This window comes from Hemiscyllium ocellatum, chromosome 32 (genome assembly GCF_020745735.1).
Source record: "Hemiscyllium ocellatum isolate sHemOce1 chromosome 32, sHemOce1.pat.X.cur, whole genome shotgun sequence".
Classification (NCBI taxonomy): Eukaryota; Metazoa; Chordata; class Chondrichthyes; order Orectolobiformes; family Hemiscylliidae; genus Hemiscyllium; species Hemiscyllium ocellatum.
Window position 1 is genome coordinate 48,419,952 of NC_083432.1, and position 25,442 is coordinate 48,445,393.

The 25,442-nt window shown below is 48.0% G+C and overlaps 1 protein-coding gene across 1 annotated transcript in view; it reads left to right on the forward strand.

Moving 5' to 3' along the window:
* Positions 1-23,881, forward strand: part of LOC132830871 (src kinase-associated phosphoprotein 1-like) — a 369,860-nt gene extending 345,979 nt beyond the window's left edge. Inside the window, exons 12-13 of the mRNA XM_060848771.1 lie at positions 20,777-20,876; positions 23,653-23,881. Coding sequence (XP_060704754.1) covers positions 20,777-20,869 — 93 coding nt within the window. The 3' untranslated portion in view covers positions 20,870-20,876; positions 23,653-23,881. The remainder of the gene's footprint in view (positions 1-20,776; positions 20,877-23,652) is intronic.
* Positions 23,882-25,442: the final 1,561 nt, after the last annotated feature.

The window sequence follows — 25,442 nt, forward strand, 5'->3', positions numbered from 1 at the left end:
TGACAACTATCATTGGTTAAAAAATACCTGGTTCTCTAACCAGAGGGAGATCTGCCATTTTTACCTGGTCTGGCCTACATCTGACTCTAGACCTACAGTGATGTGTTTGACTCTTAACAGCCCTCAGGGCAAATCAAGATGAGTACTAAATGCTGGATGAGCCAGTAATACCCACACCCTCTGAATAAATATAAACACTACTGCCTTCTTGAGTGGAACACAGCAGTGTGTACCATCTACAAAACGCACTGCAGAAATTCACCAAAGGTCCTCAGGCAGCACCTTCCAAACCCATGACCACTTCCATCTAGAAAGACAAGGGCAGCAGATACATGGGAATACCACCCCCTGCAAGTTCCCCTCCGAGTCACTCACCATCCTGACTTGGAAATATATCAACGTTCCTTCACTGTCACTGGGTCAGAATCCTGGAATTTCCTCCCTAAGGGCATTGTGGGTCTACCCACAGCACATGGACTGCAGCGGGTCAAGAAGGCAGCTCACCCCAACCTTCATGAGAGGGCAACTAGGGACGGGCAGTAAATGCTGGGCCCAGACAGCGAGACCCATGCTTCACGAGAGAATGAACAAAAGCCCCTCAATCCTGGGGAATTACAGAGAGGCAATAAACACTGGCCCACCCAGGAACGCCTCATCCCATAAAAGAAAACAAATCTACTGTTGGCAAGGGAATACAAGCCTCATCTAATCTGCCGATACAGGTTGACTGGTCAGCGCTGGCAGCATTCTGGTATATCGGTGGTACTCCCTCATATCAGCCTTACAAAATAAATATTTATACAATATTTATTAACCAGAGCTGTACTGAGGGAGTGCTGCACTGTCAGAGCTGTACATGGGGAGGGCTGCACTGTCAGAGCTGTACAGGGGGAGTGCTGCACTGTCAGAGCTGTACAGTGGGAATATTGCACTGTCAGGGCTGTACACGGGGAGTGATGCACTGTCAGAGCTGTACAGGGGGAGTGCTGCACTGTCAGAGCTGTACAGGGTGAGTGCTGCACTGTCAGGGCTGTACAGGGGGAGTGCTGCACTGTCAGAGTTGTACAGGGGGAGTGCTGCACTGTCAGAGCTGTACACGGGGAATGCTGCAGTGTCAGAGCTGTACAGGGGGAGTGCTGCACTGTCAGTGCTGTACACGGGGAATGCTGCATTGTCAGGACTGCACAGGGGGAGTGCTGCACTGTCAGGGCTGTACAGGGGGAGTGCTGCAGTGTCAGAGCTGTATAGGGGGAGTGCTGCACTGTCAGGGCTGTACAGGGGGAGTGCTGCACTGTCAGAGCTGTGCTGAGGGAGTGCTGCACTGTCAGAGCTGTGCAGGGGGAGTGCTGCACTGTCAGAGCTGTGCAGGGGGAGTGCTGCACTGTCAGAGCTGTACAGGGGGAGTGCTGCACTGTCAGAGCTGTACTGAGGGAGTGCTGCAGTGTCAGAGCTGTACAGGGGGAGTGCTGCACTGTCAGGGCTGTACACGGGGAGTGCTGCACTGTCAGAGCTGTGCAGGGGGAGTGCTGCACTGTCAGGGCTGTACAGGGTGAGTGCTGCACTGTCAGAGCTGTACACGGGGAGTGCTGCACTGTCAGGGCTGACAGGGGGAGGGCTGCACTGTCAGAGCTGTACAGGGGGAGTGCTGCACTGTCAGGGCTGTACAGGGGGAGTGCTGCACTGTCAGAGCTGTACTGAGGGAGTGCTGCACTGTCAGAGCTGTACAGGGGGAGTGCTGCACTGTCAGGGCTGTACAGGGGGAGTGCTGCACTGTCAGGGCTGTGCAGGGGAAGGGCTGCACTGTCAGGGCTGTACTGGGGGAGTGCTGCACTGTCAGGGCTGTACAGGGTGAGTGCTGCACTGTCAGAGCTGTACAGGGTGAGTGCTGCACTGTCAGAGCTGTACACGGGGAGTGCTGCACTGTCAGGGCTGTACAGGGGGAGGGCTGCACTGTCAGAGCAGTACAGGGGGAGTGCTGCACTGTCAGGGCTGTACAGGGGGAGGGCTGCACTGTCAGAGCTGTACAGGGGGAGTGCTGCATTGTCAGGGCTGTACAGGGGGAGTGCTGCACTGTCAGGGTTGTACACGGGGAGTGCTGCACTGTCAGGGCTGTGCAGGGGGAGGGCTGCACTGTCAGGGCTGTACTGGGGGAGTGCTGCACTGTCAGGGCTGTGCAGGGGGAGTGCTGCACTGTCAGAGCTGTACTGAGGGAGTGCTGCATTGTCAGAGTTGTACAGGGGGAGTGCTGCACAGTCAGAGCTGTACAGGGGGACTGCTGCAGTGTCAGGGCTGTACAGGGGGAGTGCTGCAGTGTCAGAGCTATACAGGGGGAGTGCTGCAGTGTCAGAGCTGCACAGGGGGAGTGCTGCAGTTTCAGAGCTGTACAGGGGGAGTGCTGCACTGTCAGGGCTGTACAGGGGGAGTGCTGCAGTGTCAGGGCTTTACAGGGGGAGTGCTGCACTGTCAGAGCTGTACAGGGGGAGGGCTGCACTGTCAGAGCTGTACAGGGGGAGTGCTGCATTGTCAGGGCTGTACAGGGGGAGTGCTGCACTGTCAGGGTTGTACACGGCGAGTGCTGCACTGTCAGAGCTGTTCAGGGGGAGGGCTGCACTGTCAGGGCTGTACAGGAGAGTGCTGCACTGTCAGGGCTGTACTGAGGGAGTGCTGCACTGTCAGAGCTGTACTGAGGGAGTGCTGCACTGTCAGAGCTGTACAGGGGGAGTGCTGCACTGTCAGGACTGTACAGGGGGAGTGCTGCACTGTACGAGCTGTACAGGGGGAGTGCTGCACTGTCAGAGCTGTTCAGGGGGAGTGCTGCACTGACAGGGCTGTACAGGGGGAGTGCTGCATTGTCAGAACTGTACAGGGGGAGGGCTGCACTGTCAGGGCTGTACAGGGGGAGTGCTGCACTGTCAGGGCTGTACAGGGGGAGTGCTGCACTGTCAGAGCTGTACAGGGGGAGTGCTGCACTGTCAGGGCTGTACAGGGGGAGTGCTGCACTGTCAGAGCTGTACAGAGGGAGTGCTGCACTGTCAGAGCTGTACAGGGGGAGTGCTGCACTGTCAGGGCTGTACAGGGGGAGTGCTGCTCTGTCAGAGCTGTACTGAGGGAGTGCTGCACTGTCAGACCTGTACAGGGGGAGTGCTGCACTGTCAGGGCTGTACTGGGGGAGTGCTGCACTGTCAGAGCTGTACAGGGGGAGTGCTGCACTGTCAGGGCTGTACAAGGGGAGTGCTGCACTGTCAGAGCTGTACTGAGGGAGTGCTGCACTGTCAGACCTGTACAGGGGGAGTGCTGCACTGTCAGGGCTGTACAGGGGGAGTGCTGCACTGTCAGAGCTGTACAGGGGGAGGGCTGCACTGTCAGGGCTGTACAGGGAGAGTGCTGCACTGTCAGGGCTGTGCAGGGGGAGTGCTGCTCTGTCAGGGCTGTACAGGTGGAGGGCTGCACTGTCAGGGCTTTACAGGGGGAGTGCTGCACTGTCAGGGCTGTACAGGGGGAGTGCTGCAGTGTCAGAGCTGTACAGGGGGAGTGCTGCACTGTCAGAGCTGTACAGGGGGAGTGCTACACTGTCAGAGCTGTACAGAGGGAGTGCTGCACTGTCAGGGCTGTACAGAGGGAGTGCTGCACTGTCAGAGCTGTACTGAGGGAGTGCTGCATTGTCAGAGCTGTACAGGGGAGTGCTGCACTGTCAGGGCTGTACAGGGGAGTGCTGCACTGTCAGAGCTGTACAGGGGGAGTGCTGCACTGTCAGAGCTGTTCGGGGGAGTGCTGCACTGTCAGGGCTGTGCAGGGGGAGTGCTGTATTGTCAGAACTGTACAGGGGGAGTGCTGCACTGTCAGGGCTGTACAGGGGGAGTGCTGCACTGTCAGGGCTGTACAGGGGGAGTGCTGCACTGTTAGGGCTGTACAGGGGGAGTGCTGCACTGTCAGAGCTGTGCTGAGGGAGTGCTGCACTGTCAGAGCTGTACAGGGGGAGTGCTGCACTGTCAGGATTGTGCAGGGGGAGTGCTGCACTGTCAGGGCTGTGCAGGGGAAGCGCTGCACTGTCAGGGCTGTACTGGGGGAGTGCTGCACTGTCAGGGCTGTACAGGGTGAGTGCTGCACTGTCAGGGCTGTACAGGGGGAGTGCTGCACTGTCAGAGTTGTGCAGGGGGAGTGCTGCACTGTCAGGGCTGTACAGAGGGAGTGCTGCACTGTCAGTGCTGTACAGAGGGAGTGCTGCACTGTCAGAGCTGCACACGGGGAGTGCTGCACTGTCAGGGCTGTACAGGGGGAGGGCTGCACTGTCAGAGCTATACAGGAGGAGTGCTGCACTGTCAGAGCTGTACTGAGGGAGTGCTGCACTGTCAGAGCTGTACAGGGGGAGTGCTGCACTGTCAGGGCTGTACAGGGGGAGGGCTGCACTGTCAGAGCTGTACAGGGGGAGTGCTGCACTGTCAGAGCTGTACTGAGGAAGTGCTGCACTGTCAGGGCTGTGCAGGGGGAGGCTGCACTATCAGGGCTGTACAGGGGGAGGGCTGCACTATCAGGGCTGTGCAGGGGGAGTGCTGCACTGTCAGAGCTGTACTGAGGGAGTGCTGCAGTGTCAGAGCTGCACAGGGGGAGTGCTGCAGTGTCAGAGCTGTACAGGGGGAGGGCTGCACTGTCAGAGCTGTACAGGGGGAGTGCTGCACTGTCAGAGCTGTACAGGGGGAGTGCTGCACTGTCACTGCACTGATGTTTGGATGCTGCTAAAATGAAACCAGTTTCTGTGTGATGGATGTTCGACTCCATGGCACTGTCTCAGGGAAGAGCAGCAGAGCTTTCCCTGGTGTCCTGGCCAATGGTGATGTCTTGAACACGGTCAGTAATCATGTTACCTGATCAGATGCTCCTCACTGTTTGTGGGATCTAGCTGTGCACAGCTTGGCTGCTGATTTGCCTGCATTACAGTAATGACCATCTTTGCACATTCCACAGAGTCATTGGCTGTGAGGTGCTTTGGTTTGTCTGGAGGTTGTGACTGGCACTACAGAAATGTAGCCCAGTTAGAGGCAGCACCTTCCAGGCAGGTGGGGGAAGAAATCTTTTGAAAATGTGCAGCATATAGATTACTTGCTGCCTGGTGAATAAAGCCAGACTGCCCCCTGCAGTGAGCTCACTGTTGGGAAACTGTGTCCTGGTGATGATATCCTCAGTTAGAATGAATAATATTCCTCTGGATCAGGGCTCTATAAAATGCTCGCTTGTAAATTCAGTGTGCTAAGATCAAATAAACGTACAAGGAAAACAGCTTTACTTGCCACACAGCACAGATGAAGCTGTGTTCATGTTCTGTCTCCTCTGACTGCTTTGAATTATTTCCAAAGTACATGAGCCAAATAAACAATATAAACCACATGTAACTCCAACAGTCATTGTCCAGCACACAACCCAGTGCCAAGACTAGTCAACATTATTAGGCCTGAATCTTGAAAGCGAGCCACGTCATGAAGGAGTGATTTCGGGAAACGATTCTTTGTGCAAGGGGGAGTGGGAGACTGGAACTGTCTAGCCCCCAGCAAAGCTATTCGAGGCTGGGGAGTAATTAAATCTCTGCCACCTGGGATTTGCGTGAGACAACAGTGGAAATGGTTAGAGGCCAAGGTGAGTAACGAGTGGCAGTACCTTAACCAGCCGCACTTTCCTGGGCAGGTTTTCGGGCAGAGTGGCCTCCTTCTCTTCCTGTACACCTATCTACCTGAGCTCTGTGTGTGAGTTCACTCAGGATAGCAGAATTGTTGTGTTGCAGAAGAGACTTTCAGCCCATTGTGCCTGTGCTGGTGCTGTAACCCAGAGCCAATCTCCTGCCTTCTCCCCATATCTCTGTGCTCCAAATGACCATCCAATATCCTCCCAAATGCCTCAGCTGTGACGTGGAGACAGAAAGGACTGCAGATGCTGAAAGTCTAGAGTCAATCGATGTGAAACTGGAAAAGCAGAACAGGTCGGATAGTGTCTGAGGAGCAGGAGAGTCCAAGTGGTGGCTCAGTACATGGACTGACCTGCTCCGTGGTTACTGCCTGAGCTGCTGTGCGTTTCCTTTCACATTGACTGACTGTGCCTCAGTTGTGAACCTGCCTCCCCCAAATTTCCAGGCAGTGCATTCCAGACACCAGAGCCAAACTATTCACTGGGTGAGAAAGATTTTCCTCGCATGACCCTTGTGGGAACAGCTTCTCCCTCTCCAGCTCTCTCATGAAGGTCTCTGTCAGATCATGTCCCAGCCTTCTCTTCCAGGCGACCAGTCTGGAATTCTTTGATTTCAGATCGGATCCGAGAGTCACAGTCACACAGCACAGAAATAGACCTGTTCATGGTGACCAGGTTTGCCACAGTGAGGCATGTGAGAACAAAATTTCTTAACAGTGAATTATTTTCAGCCCAGTGGTACCTAAACAGTAATGTACTTTTCCCAGACCCCAACTATTGCCATGAATTCAGGAACTCCTATCCATAGAGCTCAATACTTCCCTTAACTCCTCCAGATCTCTGTGAATTAGAAAAAACCCAAACATCCTTCACAAATCTTCTCTAAAGGTATTCTTCACTTTGGAGAGTTGCTCTTCTCCACCAGCTCTATCCTCATCACTGAAGTTCCTTATTCCTGAACAGTGACTTGGCCGTGCCGAGTGACACCAACAGCCCAGGTTAAATTCCTTGGTCTGAAGGCATGGTGACCCTCAGGTTAAAGCCATCTCCAGTCATTCTCTCTCTCTGCCTCTCTTGCTGCCTCTCTCTCTCTCTCTCTGTCTCTGCCTCTCTCTCTCTCTGCCCCTCTCTCTGTCTCTCTTTCTCTCTGCGTCTCTCTCTCTCTGTCTCTGTCTCCTTCTTTCTCTCTCTCTCTCTCTCTTTCCAATGGCATGGGACAATGGCAACTTCTCCTTCCATCTTGGCTCTGGGTGTTAGAGGGAGCCAAGGATTGAAGCAGCTGAAAACACACTGAGTACAGTGACGAAGGTCCCATTGTTCAAAGGGACAGAGTTCGGGGAGCTGTGTGAGCATGGGACATTTTCATGTTTCAGTGAGAGAACTCTTGTGGCACATTGCTCGTGTCCTTCCTTCTGAACCGGAAACAGACATTGCTGGAAAGACTCAGCAAGTCCGGCAACTTCTGTAGAGAGAAAACACAACCAACGGTTTGGGAGAAGTGGCACCTCCTCAGAACAGGGGCCACGTCTAACCTTCTGCAAAGCTGTCTCCTTAACATCTCTGAATAAACTGATGAGGAAAATCCCAACAGAACCAGTGGAGGGATTTCAGCAAAGATCTTGTTGGGGGGGGGGAGCAGGGATTGAGAATTTCAACATTGTAATATGACAAGTCTCAGCTGCTTTTGAGAGACAGGAGTTTCTTTGTTGTTCTCTGCACATTTTCTTAGAAAATAAATCACTTCCTGAGCTCAAAAAGAAGCAGAGCGTTATCTTGTTACTGGAGGCAGTTGAAAGGATTCGTGATCGGTTCAGTGTTGAACATTCCACAAGTTCAAGCCCTTGTGTTTCTCATTTTCGGGATCATGTATCTGCACAGTGTGTGTTTGGAGGCTCGGTTGGTGCTGGTTAAGCTTTCTGACCTCCACGTTCAAAGCCTCGATGAATATCCAGCCCACATTAATGTGATGAAGTCCTCCTCCCTCGATGAACTATAAGGATTCCAAGCAAAATGAGTGGAATAAATCTGCGCAGCCTGAAGCCCTGAACTGCCGATATGGGAAATTAAAGCAGCTCACGTTGAGGACACATGTGCAGCTCTTTTTGCAGATGTGGTTAAGGTCCACAGCTGAGGCCCCTATCACGGTATCTCTAGCTGCAAGCAATGCAGGCACTGGGAAGCAGCCAAGTGGCAAATGGAATTCAATGCAGCTCAATTTGAGGTGATGCACTTTGGGAAGAATAACAGGAAGGCAGAATACTGGGTCAATGGAAAGATTCTTGGTAGTGTGGATGGGCAGAGGGATCTTGGAGTCCATGTACATAGATCCCTGAAAGTTGCCACCCAGGTGGATAGTGCTGTTAAGACGGCATACTGTGTGTTAGGTTTCATTGGTAGAGGGATTGAGTTCTGGAGCCGCCATATTATGCTGCAACTAAACAAAACACTGGTACGGCCACACTTGGAATGATGTGTATAGTTCTGGTCGCCATATTTCAGGAATGATATGGAAGCATTGGAAAAGGTGCAGAGGGGGTTTACCAGGATGTTGCCTGGTCTGGAGGGAAGGTCTTATGAGGAAAGACTGAGAGACTTGGATCTGTTCTCATTGGAAAGAAGAAGGCTAAGAGAGATTTGATAGAGACGTACAAGATGGTCAAAGGATTAGATAAGGTAGACAGTGAAAGTCTTTTTCTTAGGATGATGACATCAGCATGTACGAGGGGGCAGAGCTATAAATTGAGGGGTGATATATTTAAGACAGATGTCAGAGGCAGGTGCTTTACGCAGGGAGCGGTAAGGGCGTGGAATGCCCTACCTGCTAATGTAGTCAACTCAGCCACATTAGGGAGATTTAAACCATCCTTAAATAAGCACATGGATGATGATGGGTTAGTGTAGGGGGACGAGCTGAGAATAGTTCACAGGTCGGTGCAACATGTCGGGCTGAAGGGTCTGTTCTGCGCTGTATTGTTCTATGTTCTTTGTTGGCCAGTCTTTGGAAACACTGGCAGTCGACATAGAGACGGGAAATAAATGCGGGCCAGCCAGCAACACCCACCATCCCACAAAATGAACTTTAAAAAAATAAGTCCAATTGCAAACTCAGGAAGACCCTTCTCCACACACACAGCGATGACCCCACTTCCACAGGGAATGGTCAAAGGGAGTACTGTAGATACAATGAAGGGGAGGCTGGATAAACATGTGAGGGAGAGAGGCATAAGGTAGGAAGAGAGAGCGTTTGTGTGTAGACCTTTTAGGTTCGATGTCCTTTCAGTACTGTGTAAATTCAATGCAATGCCTCCTGATAACCTGTTAACCATCACTGAGCACAAACATGTCCTGTTCTCTCCACACCCATGAATTTGGACACAATTTGTCAGAAAACGAAAGTAAAGCTCACCTTAAGCAAAACTGACAGACTTGTGTTAACATTGCAAATTGTAGCAACAAAATACATCCTCCTCCAGCAGGAGAAAGCTCCAACATTTGTCTCGAGCTGAAGGGTATTACAGGAAGGGTATAATAGCAATATTCAGTCATTCATGGCACATGGTCAATGCTGACTGGCCCAGTATTTATTGCCCATCCCTAATTGCCCCTTGAGAAGGTGGGGGTGAGCTGCCTTCTTGAATCGCTGCAGTCCATGTGTTGTAGGTTGACCACAATGTTGTTATTTCAGGATTTTGACCCGGGGTACTGAAGGAATGGTAATGTCTTGGTACATTTAACACGTTGAAATCTGTACAGTGGGTGGAATTTAACACCAACCCTGAAAGTGACATTAGGGCAGACAGTCAGAGATGCGGTCCCTGGGCCAGGAACAAAATAATGTGTTTCGAAGCGGGGAGAGGGAGGAGGAAAATTTTAAGAAGGAATTGCAGAGACTGGGACTCAGGAACAGAGATCAACGATGAGGACAATTAAAATCAGAAATCCTCAAGCAGTAGAGACAGCTTGGTAATAGGAGACAGAGGGTAGTGGTGGGGGTTTATTTCTCAGGCTGGAGGCTTGTGCCCAGCAATATCCCGCAGGGATTGGTACCAGGTCCACTATTGTTTGTCATTTACATAAACAATTTGGATGAGAATTTAGAAGGGTGGTTAGTAAGTTTGCGAATGACACCAGAATTGGTGGAATAGCGGACAGTGAAGAAGGTTATCTGAGATTACAAAGAGATTGCGATCAATTAGGTCTATGGGCTAAGGAATGGTAGATGGAGTTTAATTTGGATAAATGTGAGGTATTGCATTTTGGTAAAACACACAAGGGCAGGATTTTTACATTTCATGGTCCGGGCCTGGTTAGTGTCGAACAGAGAGAGAGAGACTTAGGGGTTCAGGTACATACCTCTTGAAAGGTTGTGTAGACAGGGTGGTTAAGAAGGTGTTTAGCAAGCTTGGTATGGAGATGCCGGTGTTGGACTGGGATGTACAAAGTTAAAAACCACACAACACCAGGTTATAATCCAACAGGTTTAATTGGAAGCACACTAGCTTTCGGAGCGATGCTCCTTCATCAGGTGATTGTGGAGGGCTCGATCGTAACACAGAATTTATAGCAAAAATTTACAGTGTGATGTAACTGAAATTATACATTGAAAAACTGATTGTCTGTTAAGCCTTTCATCTGTTAGAATAGAATAGAACCTGTTATTCTAACAGATGAAAGGCTTAACAGACAATCAGTTTTTCAATGTATAATTTCAGTTACATCACACTGTAAATTTTTGCTATAAATTTTGTGTTACGATCGAACCCTCCACTATCACCTGATGAAGGAACGTCGCTCCGAAAGCTAGTGTGCTTCCAATTAAACCTGTTGGACTATAACCTGGTGTTGTGTGATTTTTAACTTTGAGCAAGCTTGCCTTTATTGCTCAGTCCGTTGATTTCAGGAGTTGGGATGTCATGTTGAGCTTGTACAGGACACTGGTCAGGCCACATTTGAAGTACTGAGTCCAGTCCTGGTCAGCCTGTTATCGAAAGGAAATTATTTAAATTAGACAGGGTGCAAAAAAAAATTTCCCATGATGTTGGAAGGTTTGAGTTATAAAGACAGATTTGGACTTTTCTCAGGAGAAAGTGAGGACTGCAGATGCTGGAGATTAGAGTCTAGATCAGTGTGGTGCTGGAAAAGCACAGCAGGTCAGGCAGCATCCGAGGGGCAGGAGAATCGACATTTCAGCAGCTTTTATCCAAAACATTGATTCTCTTGCTCCTCGGATGCTGCCTGACCTGCTGTGCTTTTTCAGCACTACTCTAATCCGGGGCTTTTCTCTCAGCAGCACAGAAGGCTGAGGGGTGATCTTAGAACATATAGAACATAGAAGGATACAGCGCAGTACAGGCCCTTCGGCCCTCGATGTTGCGCCGACCGAGTCCTACCTAACCTATACTAGCCCAATAACTTCCAAATGCCTATCCAATGCCCGCTTAAATGAACATAAAGAAGGAGAGTTCACCACTGATACGGGCAGGGCATTCCATGAACTCACAACCCGCTGTGTGAAGAATCTACCCCTAACATCTGTCCTATACCTACCACCCCTTAATTTAAAGCTATGTCCCCTAGTAACACCTGACTCCATTAGCGGTAAAAGGTTCTTAGTATCTACCCTATCTAAACCCCTAATCATCTTATACACTTCTATCAGATCTCCCCTAAACCTTCTCTTCTCCAATGAGAACAGCCCCAAGTGCCTCAGCCTTTCCTCATACGATCTTCCTACCATTCCAGGCAACATCCTGGTAAACCTCCTCTGCACTCGTTCTAAAGCTTCCACATCCTTCCTATAGTATGGCGACCAAAACTGCACACAATACTCCAGATGAGGCCTCACCAGAGTCTTATACAACTGCAACATGACCTCAGGACTCAGGAACTCAATTCCTCTGCCAATAAAGCCCAGTACACCATATGCCTTCCTCACAGCACTATTTACCTGGGTGGCAACTTTCAGAGATCTGTGTACATAGACACCAAGATCCCTCTGCTCATCCACACTACCAAGTAGCCTACCATTAGCCCAGTAATCCATCATCTTGTTATTCCTACCAAAGTGAACGACTTCGCACTTAGCTACATTGAATTCCAATTGCCACATTTCCGCCCAGCTCTGCAACTTATCTATATCCCGCTGTAACCTACCACTTCCTTCCTCACTATCCACAACTCCACCGACTTTTGTGTCATCCGCAAACTTGCTTACCCAGCTTTCAAGTCCTTCCTCTAGATCATTTATAAAGATAACAAAAAGCAATGGTCCCAAAACAGATCCTTGTGGTACACCGCTAGTAACTGCGCTCCAAGATGAACATAATCCATCAACTACTACCCTCTGTCTCCTTCCAGCCAGCCAATTCCTAATCCAAACCTCTAATGTATCCTCAATGCCATACCTCCGAAGTTTTAGCATTAGCCTACCATGGGGAACCTTATCGAACGCCTTACTAAAATCCATATACACAACATCTACTGCTTTACCCTCATCCACTTCCTTAGTCACCTTCTCAAAGAACTCAATAAGGTTTGTGAGGCACGACCTGCCCTTCACAAAACCATGCTGGCTATCCCTGATCACGTTATTCCTACCCAGATGTTCATAAATCTTATCCCTTACCATTCTCTCTAAGACTTTGCCCACCACTGAAGTCAGACTCACTGGCCTATAGTTACTAGGGCTATCCCTACTCCCTTTCTTGAACAATGGGACCACATTCGCTATCCTCCAGTCCTCTGGTACTATTCCCGTTGACAATGACGACATAAAAATCCAGGCCAATGGCTCTGCTATCTCCTCCCTAGCTTCCCATAGGATCCTGGGGTAAATGCCATCAGGCCCAGGAGACTTATCTATATTCATCCTTTCCAATATTCCCAAAACCTCTTCCCTGCATATTTCCAGGGCATCCATTCTAATTATTTGTGATTCCATATTCACATCAGCAACAGTGTCCTGTTCCTGAGTGAATACTGATGAAAAGTACTGATTTAATGTCTCTCCAATCTCCTCCGCCTCCACACACAACTTCCCACTACTATCCTTGACTGGACCGATACCTACCCTAGTCATCCTTTTATTCTTGACATACCTATAGAAAGCCTTTGGGTTTTCCCTAATCCTACCAGCTAAAGACTTTTCATGTCCCCTTCTCGCTTTTCTTAGCTCCCTCTTTAGCTCCTTCCTGGCTACCTTATAACTCTCAATCGCCCCTACTGAACCTTCACGCCTCATCTTTACATATGCCGCCTTCTTCCCTTTCACAAGGGACTCCAATTCCTTACTAAACCACGGCTGCCTCACAAGGCCCTTTACACCATGCCTGACTGGTACATACCTATCGAGGACACGCAGTAGCTGCTCCTTGAACAATCCCCACATCTCATTAGTGTTCTTCTCTTGAAGCCTGTTTTTCCAATCCACACAACCTAAGTCATGCCTCACTGCATCATAATTTCCCTGCCCCCAGCTATAGCTCTTGCCCTGCGGCGCACGATTATCCCTCTCCATCACTAAAGTAAAAGTCACCGAGTTGTGGTCACTGTCCCCGAAGTGCTCACCTACCTCCAAGTCTAACACCTGGCCTGGTTCATTACCTAGAACCAAATCCAATATAGCCTCCCCTCTTGTTGGCCTGTCGACATATTGTGTCAGGAAACCCTCCTGCACACATTGTACAAACACCGACCCATCTAATGAACTCGAGCTATAGCTCTCCCAGTCAATATCTGGGAAGTTAAAGTCCCCCATAACAACCACCCTGCTACCTTCACTCTTTTCCTGAATCATCCTCGCAATATTATCCTCTACTTCTCTAGGACTATTAGGAGGCCTGTAGAAAACACCTAACAGGGTGACCTCACCTTTCCTATTTCTAACCTCAGCCCAAACTACCTCAGATGGCAAGTCCTCTTCCATCGTCCATTCCACTGCTGTGATACTGTCTTTGACAAGTAATGCCACGCCTCCCCCTTTTTTACCCCCATGTCTGATCCTACTAAAACATTTGAACCCTGGAACGTGCAACAGCCATTCTTGTCCCTGTTCTACCCACGTCTCTGTAATGGCCACAACATCGAAGTCCCAGGTACCAACCCACGCTGCAAGTTCACCTACCTTATTCCTTATACTTCTGGCATTGAAGTATACACACTTCAATCCTCCTTTCTGGTTACAGGCACCCTCCTTAGAGATCGCTGCATTATTCCTAACCTCCCTACACTCAAGGTCCTGTACCCTAAAGCTACAGTCCTGGTTCCCATGCCCCCGCGGAGTTAGTTTAAACCCTCCCAAAGAGCACTAGCAAACCTCCCCCCAAGGACACTGGTGCCCCTCAGGTTCAGGTGTAGCCCATCCTTTTTATAGAGGTCCCACCTTCCCCAGAAAGGACCCCAGTTGTCCAGAAACCGGAATCCCTCCCTCCTGCACCATCCCTGTAGCCACGCATTTAACTGCTCTCTCTCCCTATTCCTTGACTCTCTATCACGTGGCACGGGTAACAAACCAGAGACTACAACTCTGTTTGTTCTAACTCTGAGCTTCCAACCTAGCTCCCTGTAAGCCTGTCTGACATCCTCACCCCTCTTCCTACCTATATCGTTGGTGCCAACGTGGACCACGATCTGGGGCTGCTCCCCCTCCCCCTTAAGGACCCGGAAAACACAATCAGCGACATCACGTACCCTTGCACCTGGGAGGCAACATACCAAACGTGAGTCCCTGTCGCCCCCACAAAACCGTCTGTCTGTACCCCTCACTATCGAGTCCCCAAGAACTATTGCTCTACCTTTCTCCACCCTACCCTTCTGAGCAACGGGGCCAGGCTCCGTGCCAGAGGCCTGAACCTCGTTGCTTGCCCCTGGTAAGTCATCCCCCCCACAAGTATCCAAAACGGTATACTTGTTCTTGAGGGGAATGACCGCAGGGGGTCCCTGCACTGGCTTCCTCCTCCCACTCCCCCTCACTGTCACCCATCTATCTTGAACTTTCGGAGTAACTACTTGCCTAAAGCTCCGATCTATGACCTCCTCTGCCTCCCGAGTGATCCCGAAACATCTTATAGATGTTTATAAAATCATGAGGAATATAGATAAGGTGAATAGTCAAGGTCTTTTGCCTAGGGTGGGGGAGTTTAAACTCGGTGTGGGGGGGTAATATTTTTAAGATGAGAGGAGAAAAATTTAAAAGGGACCTGAGGGGCAACTTTTCACTCAGAGGGTGGTTTCTAAGTGCAATGACCTGCCAGAGGAAGGTACAGTTCAACATTTAAAAGCAGTTTGGAGAGGTACATGTCCAGGAAGGTTTTAGAGGGATATGGGCCAAACATGGACAAATGGGACTATTTTAGTTTGGAAATCTGGTTGGCATGGACACGTTGGACCGAAGGGTCTGATTCTGTGCTGTATGACTCTATGACTATTACTCGATGAGATGTCAGAGGATCATTAATCTTACAGAACCCTGTTGGATGAGTATCTTAAAATCAAGGAATTGCTGATCCGGGAGCTCTGCAATTTCATCCTAAATCACTCCAGTTTGCAAACTGTTAGATGACTACAGAGATCGCGGAGAGTTTGGGGGTTGACAGAGATATGGAGTGGTGAGGAATTGGAATGATTTGAAAACACCAAAGACCTTAAGTTTAACTAAAGATTTCTCCTGCAGTCTTAATTTTTACATGATGCAATGTAAGATTTCAAGGTTATCATTCTTTGACCCAACATGAGAATGGAGAACAAGTTTAATAGTCAAGGAAAATGGGATTAGATATTGGGGAATAATTATAATAATGGCCACGTTGGAATTCAATGTCTAGTTTAAACTTTGATGTTATTATTAATTTAATTTAATAATTACATTTAATTAAATTTAGTTTGATGTTGTGATTGCAAATTCCCTATTGATTTGGGAATCTCCTTTTCAGAAACTTGCCATTCCACGATTGGATCATTTTGTGCTGCAGTACTCCCCAGTGGCAGGAAGGTGGAATTGCACCAAGTGTGACAGGTTTACATGGGCATTTTCCATGACAAACTTAAAAATGGAAAAAGTCAGCAAGAAAGGGAGAAAGAGTGAACATTTCTCCGGTGCTTTTCATTACCTCAGCCCAATACAAAGCATTTCATCGCTGTGAAGTATTTGTGAAGTGTCATTAATGTTGCAACGTCAGAAAAACAGGAAGTAGTTTGAGCAGAATATTGAGAGGTCTGGAGGAAGCAGACGTGAAGAAGGTGTGTACACTCGTAGGAGAGACTAGGACCCGAGGGCACAGCCTCTGAGTGAAGGGACAACCTTTTACAACAGAAATGAGCAGGCATTTCTCCAAATAGAGGGTGGGGAAGCTCTGGAACTCACTGCCACAGAGAGGGCTGTGGACGACAATACACTCACTCAGACATACACAGCTTCACACTCGCCTGTATACACTCACTCATACACACACAGTCTCTCACCCGCCTGTATACACTCACTCAGGCGTACAATCTCTCACACACCTGTCTACACTCACTCAGATATTCAGTCTCTCACTTGCCTATATGCACTCACCCAGACATACACCACCTCACACTCGCCTGTATACACTCACTTAGACATGCACAGTCTCACACTCACCTGTATACACTCACTCAGATATACAGTCTCTCATTCACCTGTTTACACTCACTCAGACATACACAGCCTCTCACTCGCCTGTATACACTCACTTAGACAGACAGTCTCTCATTCACCTGTTTACACTCACTCAAACATACACAGTCTCTCACTCACCTACATACACTCACTCAGACATACAGTTTCTCACTCGCCTGTATACACTGTCAGACATACACGGTCTCACACCCACCTGTATACACTCACTCAGACATGCACAGTCTCACACTCACTTGTATGCACTCACTCAGATATACCCAGTCTCTCACTCACTTGTATACACTCACTCAGGCATACAGTCTCTCACCCGTCTGGAAACAGTCAGACAATCACATTCTCTCACACACTGTGATGTACACAGTTGCACACTCTCCTATATGCATTAACTCATACGTACACAGTCTCACACTCGCCTGTATACACTCACCCAAACAGTCTCTCACCCGCCTGTTTATACTCACTGAGACACACAGTTTCTCACTCGCCTGTATACACTCACTCAGGCATACACAGTCTCTCACTCGCCTGTATACACTCACTCAGACATACACAGTCTCACACTCACCTGTATACACTCACTCAGACATACACAGTCTCACACTCACCTGTATACACTCAGTCATATGTACATAGTTTCACAGTTGCCTGTGTACACTCAGTCAGCGATACAGTCTCTCACTTGCCTGTATACACTCACTCAGATGTACAGTCTCACACTCACCTGCATACACTCACTCAGATATACACAATCTGTCACTCGCCTGTATACACTCAGTCAATCATAGTCTCTCACTCACCTGTACACAATCACTCAGACATACAGTCACTCACTTGCCTGTATACACTAACTTAGACATACAGTCTCACACGCGTCTGTATACACTCACTCAGACATACACGGTCTCACACTCACTTGTGTACATTCACTCAGACCTTCACGGTCACTCACTCGCCAGTATACACTCACTCAAACATACACAGTCTCACACTCACCGGTGTACACTCACTCATATGTACATAGTTTCACAGTTACCTGTATACACCACTCAGAGATACAGTCTCTAACTTGCCTGTATACACTCACTCAGACATACTCAGTTTCACACTCATCTGTATACACTCACTCAGACATACAGTCTCACACTCACCTGCATACACTCAATCAGACATACACAATCTTTCACTCGCCTGTATACACTCAGTCAATCATAGTCTCTCACTCACCTGTATACAATCACTCAGACATACAATCTCTCGCTTGCCTGTATACACTCACTCAGACATACAGTCTCACACTCGCCTGTATACACTCACTCAGACGTACACAGTCCCACACTCACCTGTATACACTCACTCATACATATACAGTCTTACACTCACCTGTATACACTCACTCAGGCATACACAGTCTCACACTTGCCAGTATACACTCACCCATATATACACAGTCTCACACTCACCGGTGTACACTCACTCATATGTACATAGTTTCACAGTTACCTGTATACACCACTCAGAGATACAGTCTCTAACTTGCCTGTATACACTCACTCAGACATACTCAGTTTCACACTCATCTGTATACACTCACTCAGACATACAGTCTCACACTCACCTGCATACACTCAATCAGACATACACAATCTTTCACTTGCCTGTATACACTCAGTCAATCATAGTCTCTCACTCACCTGTATACAATCACTCAGACATACAATCTCTCACTTGCCTGTATACACTCACTCAGACATACAGTCTCACACTCGCCTGTATACACTCACTCAGACGTACACAGTCCCACACTCACCTGTATACACTCACTCATACATACACAGTCACACACTCGCATGTATACACTCACTCAGACACACAGTTTCACACTTGCCTGTATACACCCAGACATATTCAGTCTCACACTCACCTGTATACACTCATACATACACACTCATCTGTATACACTCACTCAGACATACACCATCTCTCACTCGCTTGTATATACTCACTCAGACATACACAGTCTCACACTCGCCTGTATACACTCACTCAGATGTACACAGATTTTTGAATTTTACAGTCCAGGGGTTCATAAGGTGATCAGATTCTAATATTTACCCATCAACTGCACCTCCAGAGCACATTATCTGGGTTTATATTTTCATAGAATCCCTACAGTGTGGAAACAGACCCTTCGGCCCAACAAGTTCGTACTGACTTTCCAAAGAGTAACTCACCAGACTCATTTCCCTGCCCTATTATCCTGTATTTAACCCTAACTAAAGATCCTCACCTGCATATCCCTGAACCCTATGGGCAATTTAGCATAGCCAATTCAGCATGGCCAATTCACCTAACCTGTACATCTTTGGACTGTGGGAGGAAACCCACACAGACATAGCGAGAGTTTGCAAACTCCTCACAGTCAGTCGCCTGAGGCTGGAATTGAACCCGGGTCTCTGGCGCTGTGAGGCAGCAGGGCTAACCACTGAACAACCGTGCCGTGCCCAAAGTGTTTGTGGGGTTTCTGTTTGCAAATTAGCTGCTAGACTTCCTACATTATGCTAGCCCCTACACTTCCAAAGGTTCCTGATTGTTTTTAAAGCACTTTGAAACACTTGAAGTTTGTGAATGGAGTTACTGAGGTGCACATCAGTCAGCACCGAATTAAATGGCAGAGCAGGCTGGAGGGCTGAATGGCCTCCTCCTGCCCTTAATGTACACAGGAGGCTGTAAGTACTTTGCCTGTCAGTGTTAATGTCCGTTATGTGACACAGATTAACCCAGGGATATTGCAGGATGCAGCTTGGGTTCCATCACTGGCACTGTTAGGCATGATGTAAAATATGGTTATGTTATCAATGAGCTATAATAACAGCAGTAAGCCTTCTTAATCTCGGGTTGTTTTGATTCATAGTGTTTCTACTTCCATACATCAAATACAGGGTGGTGTACTGGTTAAAGGTTGATGAACGAGGGGACCCTACTGTGTTGCCAACATCTTGCAGCCAGACAGAATGGCAAAGGCAGTGGGACAAACAAACGTAATAGCTATCAGCTTCTCCCTCCGGGTTGCTGGTGCTGGATGTCCGATAGAACAGGGGAACCTGTCGGCAGTCACTTAACAGCATGACCCTGGAGCACCGAGACAGTGTGATAGTCAGAGTGTCTCCCAGAAGGGACTGACCTACAGTGTGATACACTTACAGGTGGCACATGCTGTCTCATTCGCCCCCAGTCTAAACCAACCTCGGAGACATGGCTGTTTGAGCAGGGGACTGTTAAAGGGTCAATTGGGAGACTTACACAGTGAACATCTCACTGTAATGAAACCACGCTGTAACTGAAGGGGCAGAGAGACAGAGGAGGAGGAGAGACAAACCAGTCCCCAGGAAACTGGCAGAAATCCGAATTCCCGAGATGAGTTCAGTATATTACAAGTCTAGTGTCATTAACCAGCAGCTGCACAGTTTAATGCCAGCACCAAAGTAAATATTCGAAATGGGAGCTTTAGAATTTTACTACTCTTCATTTTGCTGTCATTATGACCTTAGGATCATTGGCACAGTGTACGGATGGAGAGAACGGAGATGCTGAATAATATGGGCTGCATGTGTTACAGCTGTCCTCCCTCTCTGATTTGTCCCAGATACTTACTGACTCAAAGTCACCCCATCCATAACAAAGAAAAATAATTTCAGTGTTTTGTGCAAATCATTTTCCGAGATTTCTTTTTTTCTCTCTGTTGAAATATTAATGATCACGTTGCAGTCTGTGCAGGTTCAGTACTGAAGCAGAGATTTGTTGTTCAGTTTCAAAGCCCATAAGATCAGTTTAGATCCATAGCTCATCTGATTTTGTTCATAACAATGGAACCGTCTTCACATTATCCACATTTTAAAAAGTTAGAACTTGCATTTATATAGCACCTTTCAGCACCGCAGGACCCCCACCTCCACCCCAAAGCAGTGAAGTGCTTTAAATAGTGTGGCAGCCGTTATAATATAGGTAATGCCGCAGCCAATCAGAGCAGAGCAGGATCTCAAATACAGAAAAAGGACAATGAGCACTACGACAGTGTATCATTGTTGGCGGAGGGACAAATATTGACCGTGATACAGGGACTGTCTGCTCTGCTTGAATAATGGCCGTAGGAACTTTTACATCCACCTGAGATGGCGAATGGGACTCTAGATTACAGTCAGGTTAGAATCAACAAGGCAAAAGTGAGGACTGTAGATGCTGGAAATCAGAGTCTAGATTAGCCTACCCTGGAAGATGGCACCCCCTGGTAGGAGCAACACTTACCCCCGGGAGAACAGCACTTACCCCCTGGGAGGGCAGCACTGCAGCAAGTCCTCAGGTCCTGTGAGTAAGACTCAAACTCATAAACTTCAAACCCAGGAACAGAAAGAGCTTAACAGCAGAATCTTTGTCCCTGTTTCCTTTCAGGACTACAGTCCCTACGGATGGTGGGTTGGTGAGATGGATGGTGTAGTCGGCATAGTGCCCAAGGATTACCTGATGGAAGCCTATGAAATCTGAAGGGCAGGTTTGTATTCTGAGCTTAAAATGTAAAAGGAGAGAGAGTCAGAGTCAGTGCTCTCAGTCCCATATAACTCTCCGGTGTTCCAAAACAGAATCATGTCAGCTTCAAAACATTCACTCTGATTCTCTCTCCACAAGTGCTGCCAGACATGCTGAGTCTCTTCAGCAATTCTTGTCTGTTTCAGATTTCCAGCATCCTCTGGGAATGTATTTTTGTTATTGCTGAACATTCCCTATTACTTTCAGAGACTTCCAGAGACTCCGAACAAAGTGCAAGACACTGGTTGACTAAAATTGGGATACTTTATGTCTTAAATTAAAATTGCAACCAAAGAGAGTGTTTTCCATTGGGGATTTTGGGGACTTTGGGGAACTGAAGGAGGTCACTTTTTACAGAACGTACTGCAGCCAAGTCCCATGAACCTGAAAAGAAAACCTCCACCCGTACAGTTCTTCCAAAATTTAAAATGTAAGATGATGAGTTATGTCCAGGACAAAGTCAACTTCTTGGAGCCAGATACCACTGTTTTATGCCACATGTAGTTGTATTAAATGGGGCAGCATGGTGGTTAGCACCACTGCCTCACAGCACCAGGTTCGATTCCTGCCTCAGGTGACTGACTGTGTGGGGTTTGCACATTCTCCCTGTGTCTGCGTGGGTTTCCTCTGGGCGCTCCGGTTTCCTCCCACAGTCCAAAGATGTGCAGGTTAGGGTGGATTAGCCATGCAAAAGTACTCCATAGTGTTCAGGGATGTGCAACCTTGCTTGGCCATGGGAATAATAGACATTAGACAAGAGGTGCAGGACTAGGCCATTCGGCCCTTCGAGCTAGCACCACCATTCTTTATGATCATGGCTGATCATCCTTAATCAGTATCCTGTTCCTGCCTTATCTTCATAACCATTGATTCCACTATCCTTAAGAGCTCTATCCAACTATTTCTTGAAAGTATCCAGAGACTTGACCTCCACAGCCTTCTGGGGCAGAGCATTCCACACACCCACCACTCTCTGGGTGAAGAATTTTCTCCTCAACTCTCTTCTAAATGGCCTACCCCTTATTTTTAAACTGTGTCCTCTGGTTCAGGACTCACCCATCAGCGGAAACATGCTTCCTGTCTCCAGAGTGTCCAATCCTTTAATAATCTTATACGTCTCAATCAGATCCCCTCTCAGCCTTCTAAACTCAAGGGTATACAAGCCCAGTCGCTCCAATCTTTCAACATAAGATAGTCCGCCATTCCGGGAATTGACCTCGTGAACCTACGCTACACTCCCTCAATAGCCAGAATGTCTTTCCTCAAATTTGGAGACCAGAACTGCACACAGTACTCCAGGTGTGTCTCACCAGGGCCCTGTACAGCTGCAGAAGAACCCCTTTGCTTCGATACTCAATTCCTCTTGTTATGAAGGCCAGCATGCTATTAGCTTTGTTCACTGCCTGCTGTACCAGCATGCTTGGAATAGGGTAGGCCAATGGGTCTGGGTGGGATGCTCTTTTGGGGGAGAGGTGAGGGTGTCAGTGTGGACTCGATGGGCTGAATGCCCTGATTGCACACTTTAGGGATTCTATGACATGAAAACACCCAAACATGGCTAGCAGCTACTGGGGGTGAGAATGGCAGGAAGGTGGGAGATGGGGGCTGGGAAGGTGGGAGATGGGGGCTGGGAAGGTGGGGGGGTGGGGGCTAGGATGGTGGGGGCGAGGAAGGTGAGGAGTGGGGGAGGGGATGTGAACAAGGCTAGAATGGGAGTAGCAGAGAGTACTGCCTCCTGGTCTGTCCCCACTCCCAGTGAGTTACTCCTTTTCAATGGGATATCATTGGGGTGTTCACCCTTTATACTCAGTGGTCTTTTACTCCTTTGTGCCCATCCATCATTGCCTCTCCAGAAGGTCGGGGATTGGGGGGGGGTGGGGTTTGGGGGGGGGGGGAGGGGTGGCGGTGGTGGTGAGCTGGTGGCTTGAGGCGCTGCAGTCTGTTTGTGTTGATATCCCTAATGTCAGCCGCAGTTCCAGGATTGTGACCCAGGACCCAGGAAGGTGCGGTGATATATTTCCAAGTCAGGGTGGGATGTGACTTGGAGGGGAACTTGCAGGGGGTCGTGTTCCTGTATCTGCTGCCCTTGTTCTTCCAGATGGAAAAGGTGACAAATTGGCATCAGTTGAGCAAGAACATAAAAAATCTGTCTGTGTCTGGTTTCAGTGGAGACATTAATCTGTCTGTAGTAATTAGAGACTCATATAGCGTTAGTGAACAGTGAGGTACAAAACTGAGGGAGCATTATATCATTTTGAGCAGATGGATTGAGATCCATCAGCATGCAGGAGGGTAAAAGATTTCTCAAAGCCCATATCCAGTGACTGAACACATACAGACACAGACGCACACACAATGGTAAACATCAGAACCAAGCTGTGAAATGAAAGTGGAGTTAAGACGAAGATTCAAAATGATGTGTTTGAACATTGATGGAGGTCTGAAGGGCTGAATGGCCACCAGCTTTGAGGTTGATGGGGGAGCCGTTCAAGATTGGGTCTTGGTCAGACCCCTTCCCCACAGGCTGCTGTTTGTGGGGTGATATCCCAATATGCATCAGTACCTTTGGGAAAGGAGACTGAGTGAGAATTAGGAACATTAGCAATGTCGGAGCCCAGAGGTTTATCAGAAGAAGCATTTATAATTCCAATGGCAAGTAGTAACAAGGGGGAATGGAACCCAGACTGCTGTGTTTCGATGAACTCCCTATACATTCTTTCCAATCTCAATTTCTCTTCCAGTGCTGTGCCCTCTGACATCACCCAGAGCCCATGATGCAACATTGACGGTTAATGGCAGCAAAGAAGTTCCGACTTTTCTCTGCTGGACGCCTGGGCATCACAGATTCGTGGTAAACATCCAGAATTCTCTCCAGAAGGAAGAGGAGCGACTTTAAACAGTGTCAGCCGTCATTCATCCTCTGTTGCACGTTAATTAAATAAAGGTCATGATTCAGCCATTTTAAACCAACACTGCCTCATGGGATTGTCTCTCAATCGCAGAACTCAATAAAAATCTTTAAGTGTACAGTCCCCCCAATAACTGAGATAACTTGCCAATCCTCTCTGCAAGACCAGGATAGAATGTTCCGGAGAGGAGTGTAGAGGTGAGAAGCCTGTGCAGATGCCAAACCTCCCGGATTCAGGATCCTACAAAAATTAATGATTAATCTTCAGCATTCTGCCAGAATACAGATCACAGGATCATTACAAAATGCACAGCGCCCTATTGCGCAGATGGAGGCCATTCAGCCTCCCATCCTTGTACTGTATCTTCAAAAGGATGAAGTGAGTAGTTCCTCACGGCCCGGCTCCTCCAGAGCCCTGTTAATGTGTTGTTTTCAGGTGTTGATCCCAGCCACTTTTGTAAGTTAATATACCTGTGTCCACTTTAAGGCAGGACATTCTGTCTGTATCTAATGCTCCTCAAACACTTCCACTAGTTGCTGATTCTTGAAACGTGGGGTTTCCCGATCAGGAAAGGAGGGACAGGCCTCGGTTGCCTCTCTTCACCACGGAAACTGGGGGCAGGGGGGGGATGGGGGGATGGAGAAGGGGGCAAAACCAAAGATAGTTTTCAAATGATGGAGGGTGTTATTGGATTGTTACAGAGAGGGTGGTTCGTTTTGTAGAGAAGAGGCATAATTAGAGGCTGTCAATCTTCTAATTCCAAGGAATTCCAAGGAAACTTCTTTACCCAGAGAATAGCGAGACTGTGAAACTCCCTCCCAGAGGGAGTGATTGAGGTGAATAATGTCAGTATTTTTAAGGAGAAACTGGACAAGCCACACATCCAGAGGGATGGTGAATGAACAAAAGACATTAAAGGTAGCATTGCATCAAATAAGATGCTTTAAAGAAATACCAGAAGTAAGATTGGGAGCAATTTCGAACTAAAGAATTAATAGGGCACAGGAAAGGAGAATATGAAAGTAAGGTCGTGAGAAACATAAATGTTAGGTGTAAAAGCTTCTGTAGATATGTGAACCGGAAATTCTCCCAGAAATATTTGGAAACCAAGGGACTTCTATAACTGAGAAAACTGAAGTATTAGTTGAGCAAAGAGGTATTTGAAAATTAACAGGATTGAGGATTGATAAATCTACACATGATAACCTTCATTCCAGAATATTCTCAAGAAAGTTGATATAGAGATGGTGGATGCACTGGTGCTGGCTTTTGTAATTCTGTAGACTCCTGACTAGAACCTGCCTACAAAAAAGTAACAAATGTAACCATAGGGTTAAAACCAGGAGAAGGAGTTATACAACCTGTCCGTTCATTGTCTGAACCGGAGAAATGTTGCAAATCCATCCAAAAGGGTATGATGACTGGACTTTTTTTTTAAAATAGCCAAGTTGGACAGATCCGACATGGATTCATGAAACTGAAATGACGATTGAGAAACTTGGATTTATTTTTGAGGATGTTATTTGTAGCACAAATAAAGGACAGTCAGTAGAGGTCATGTATTTGCATTTTCAGAAACTCCTGGCAAGGTTCCACACAGAAAATCGGTTAAAAAAAAAATC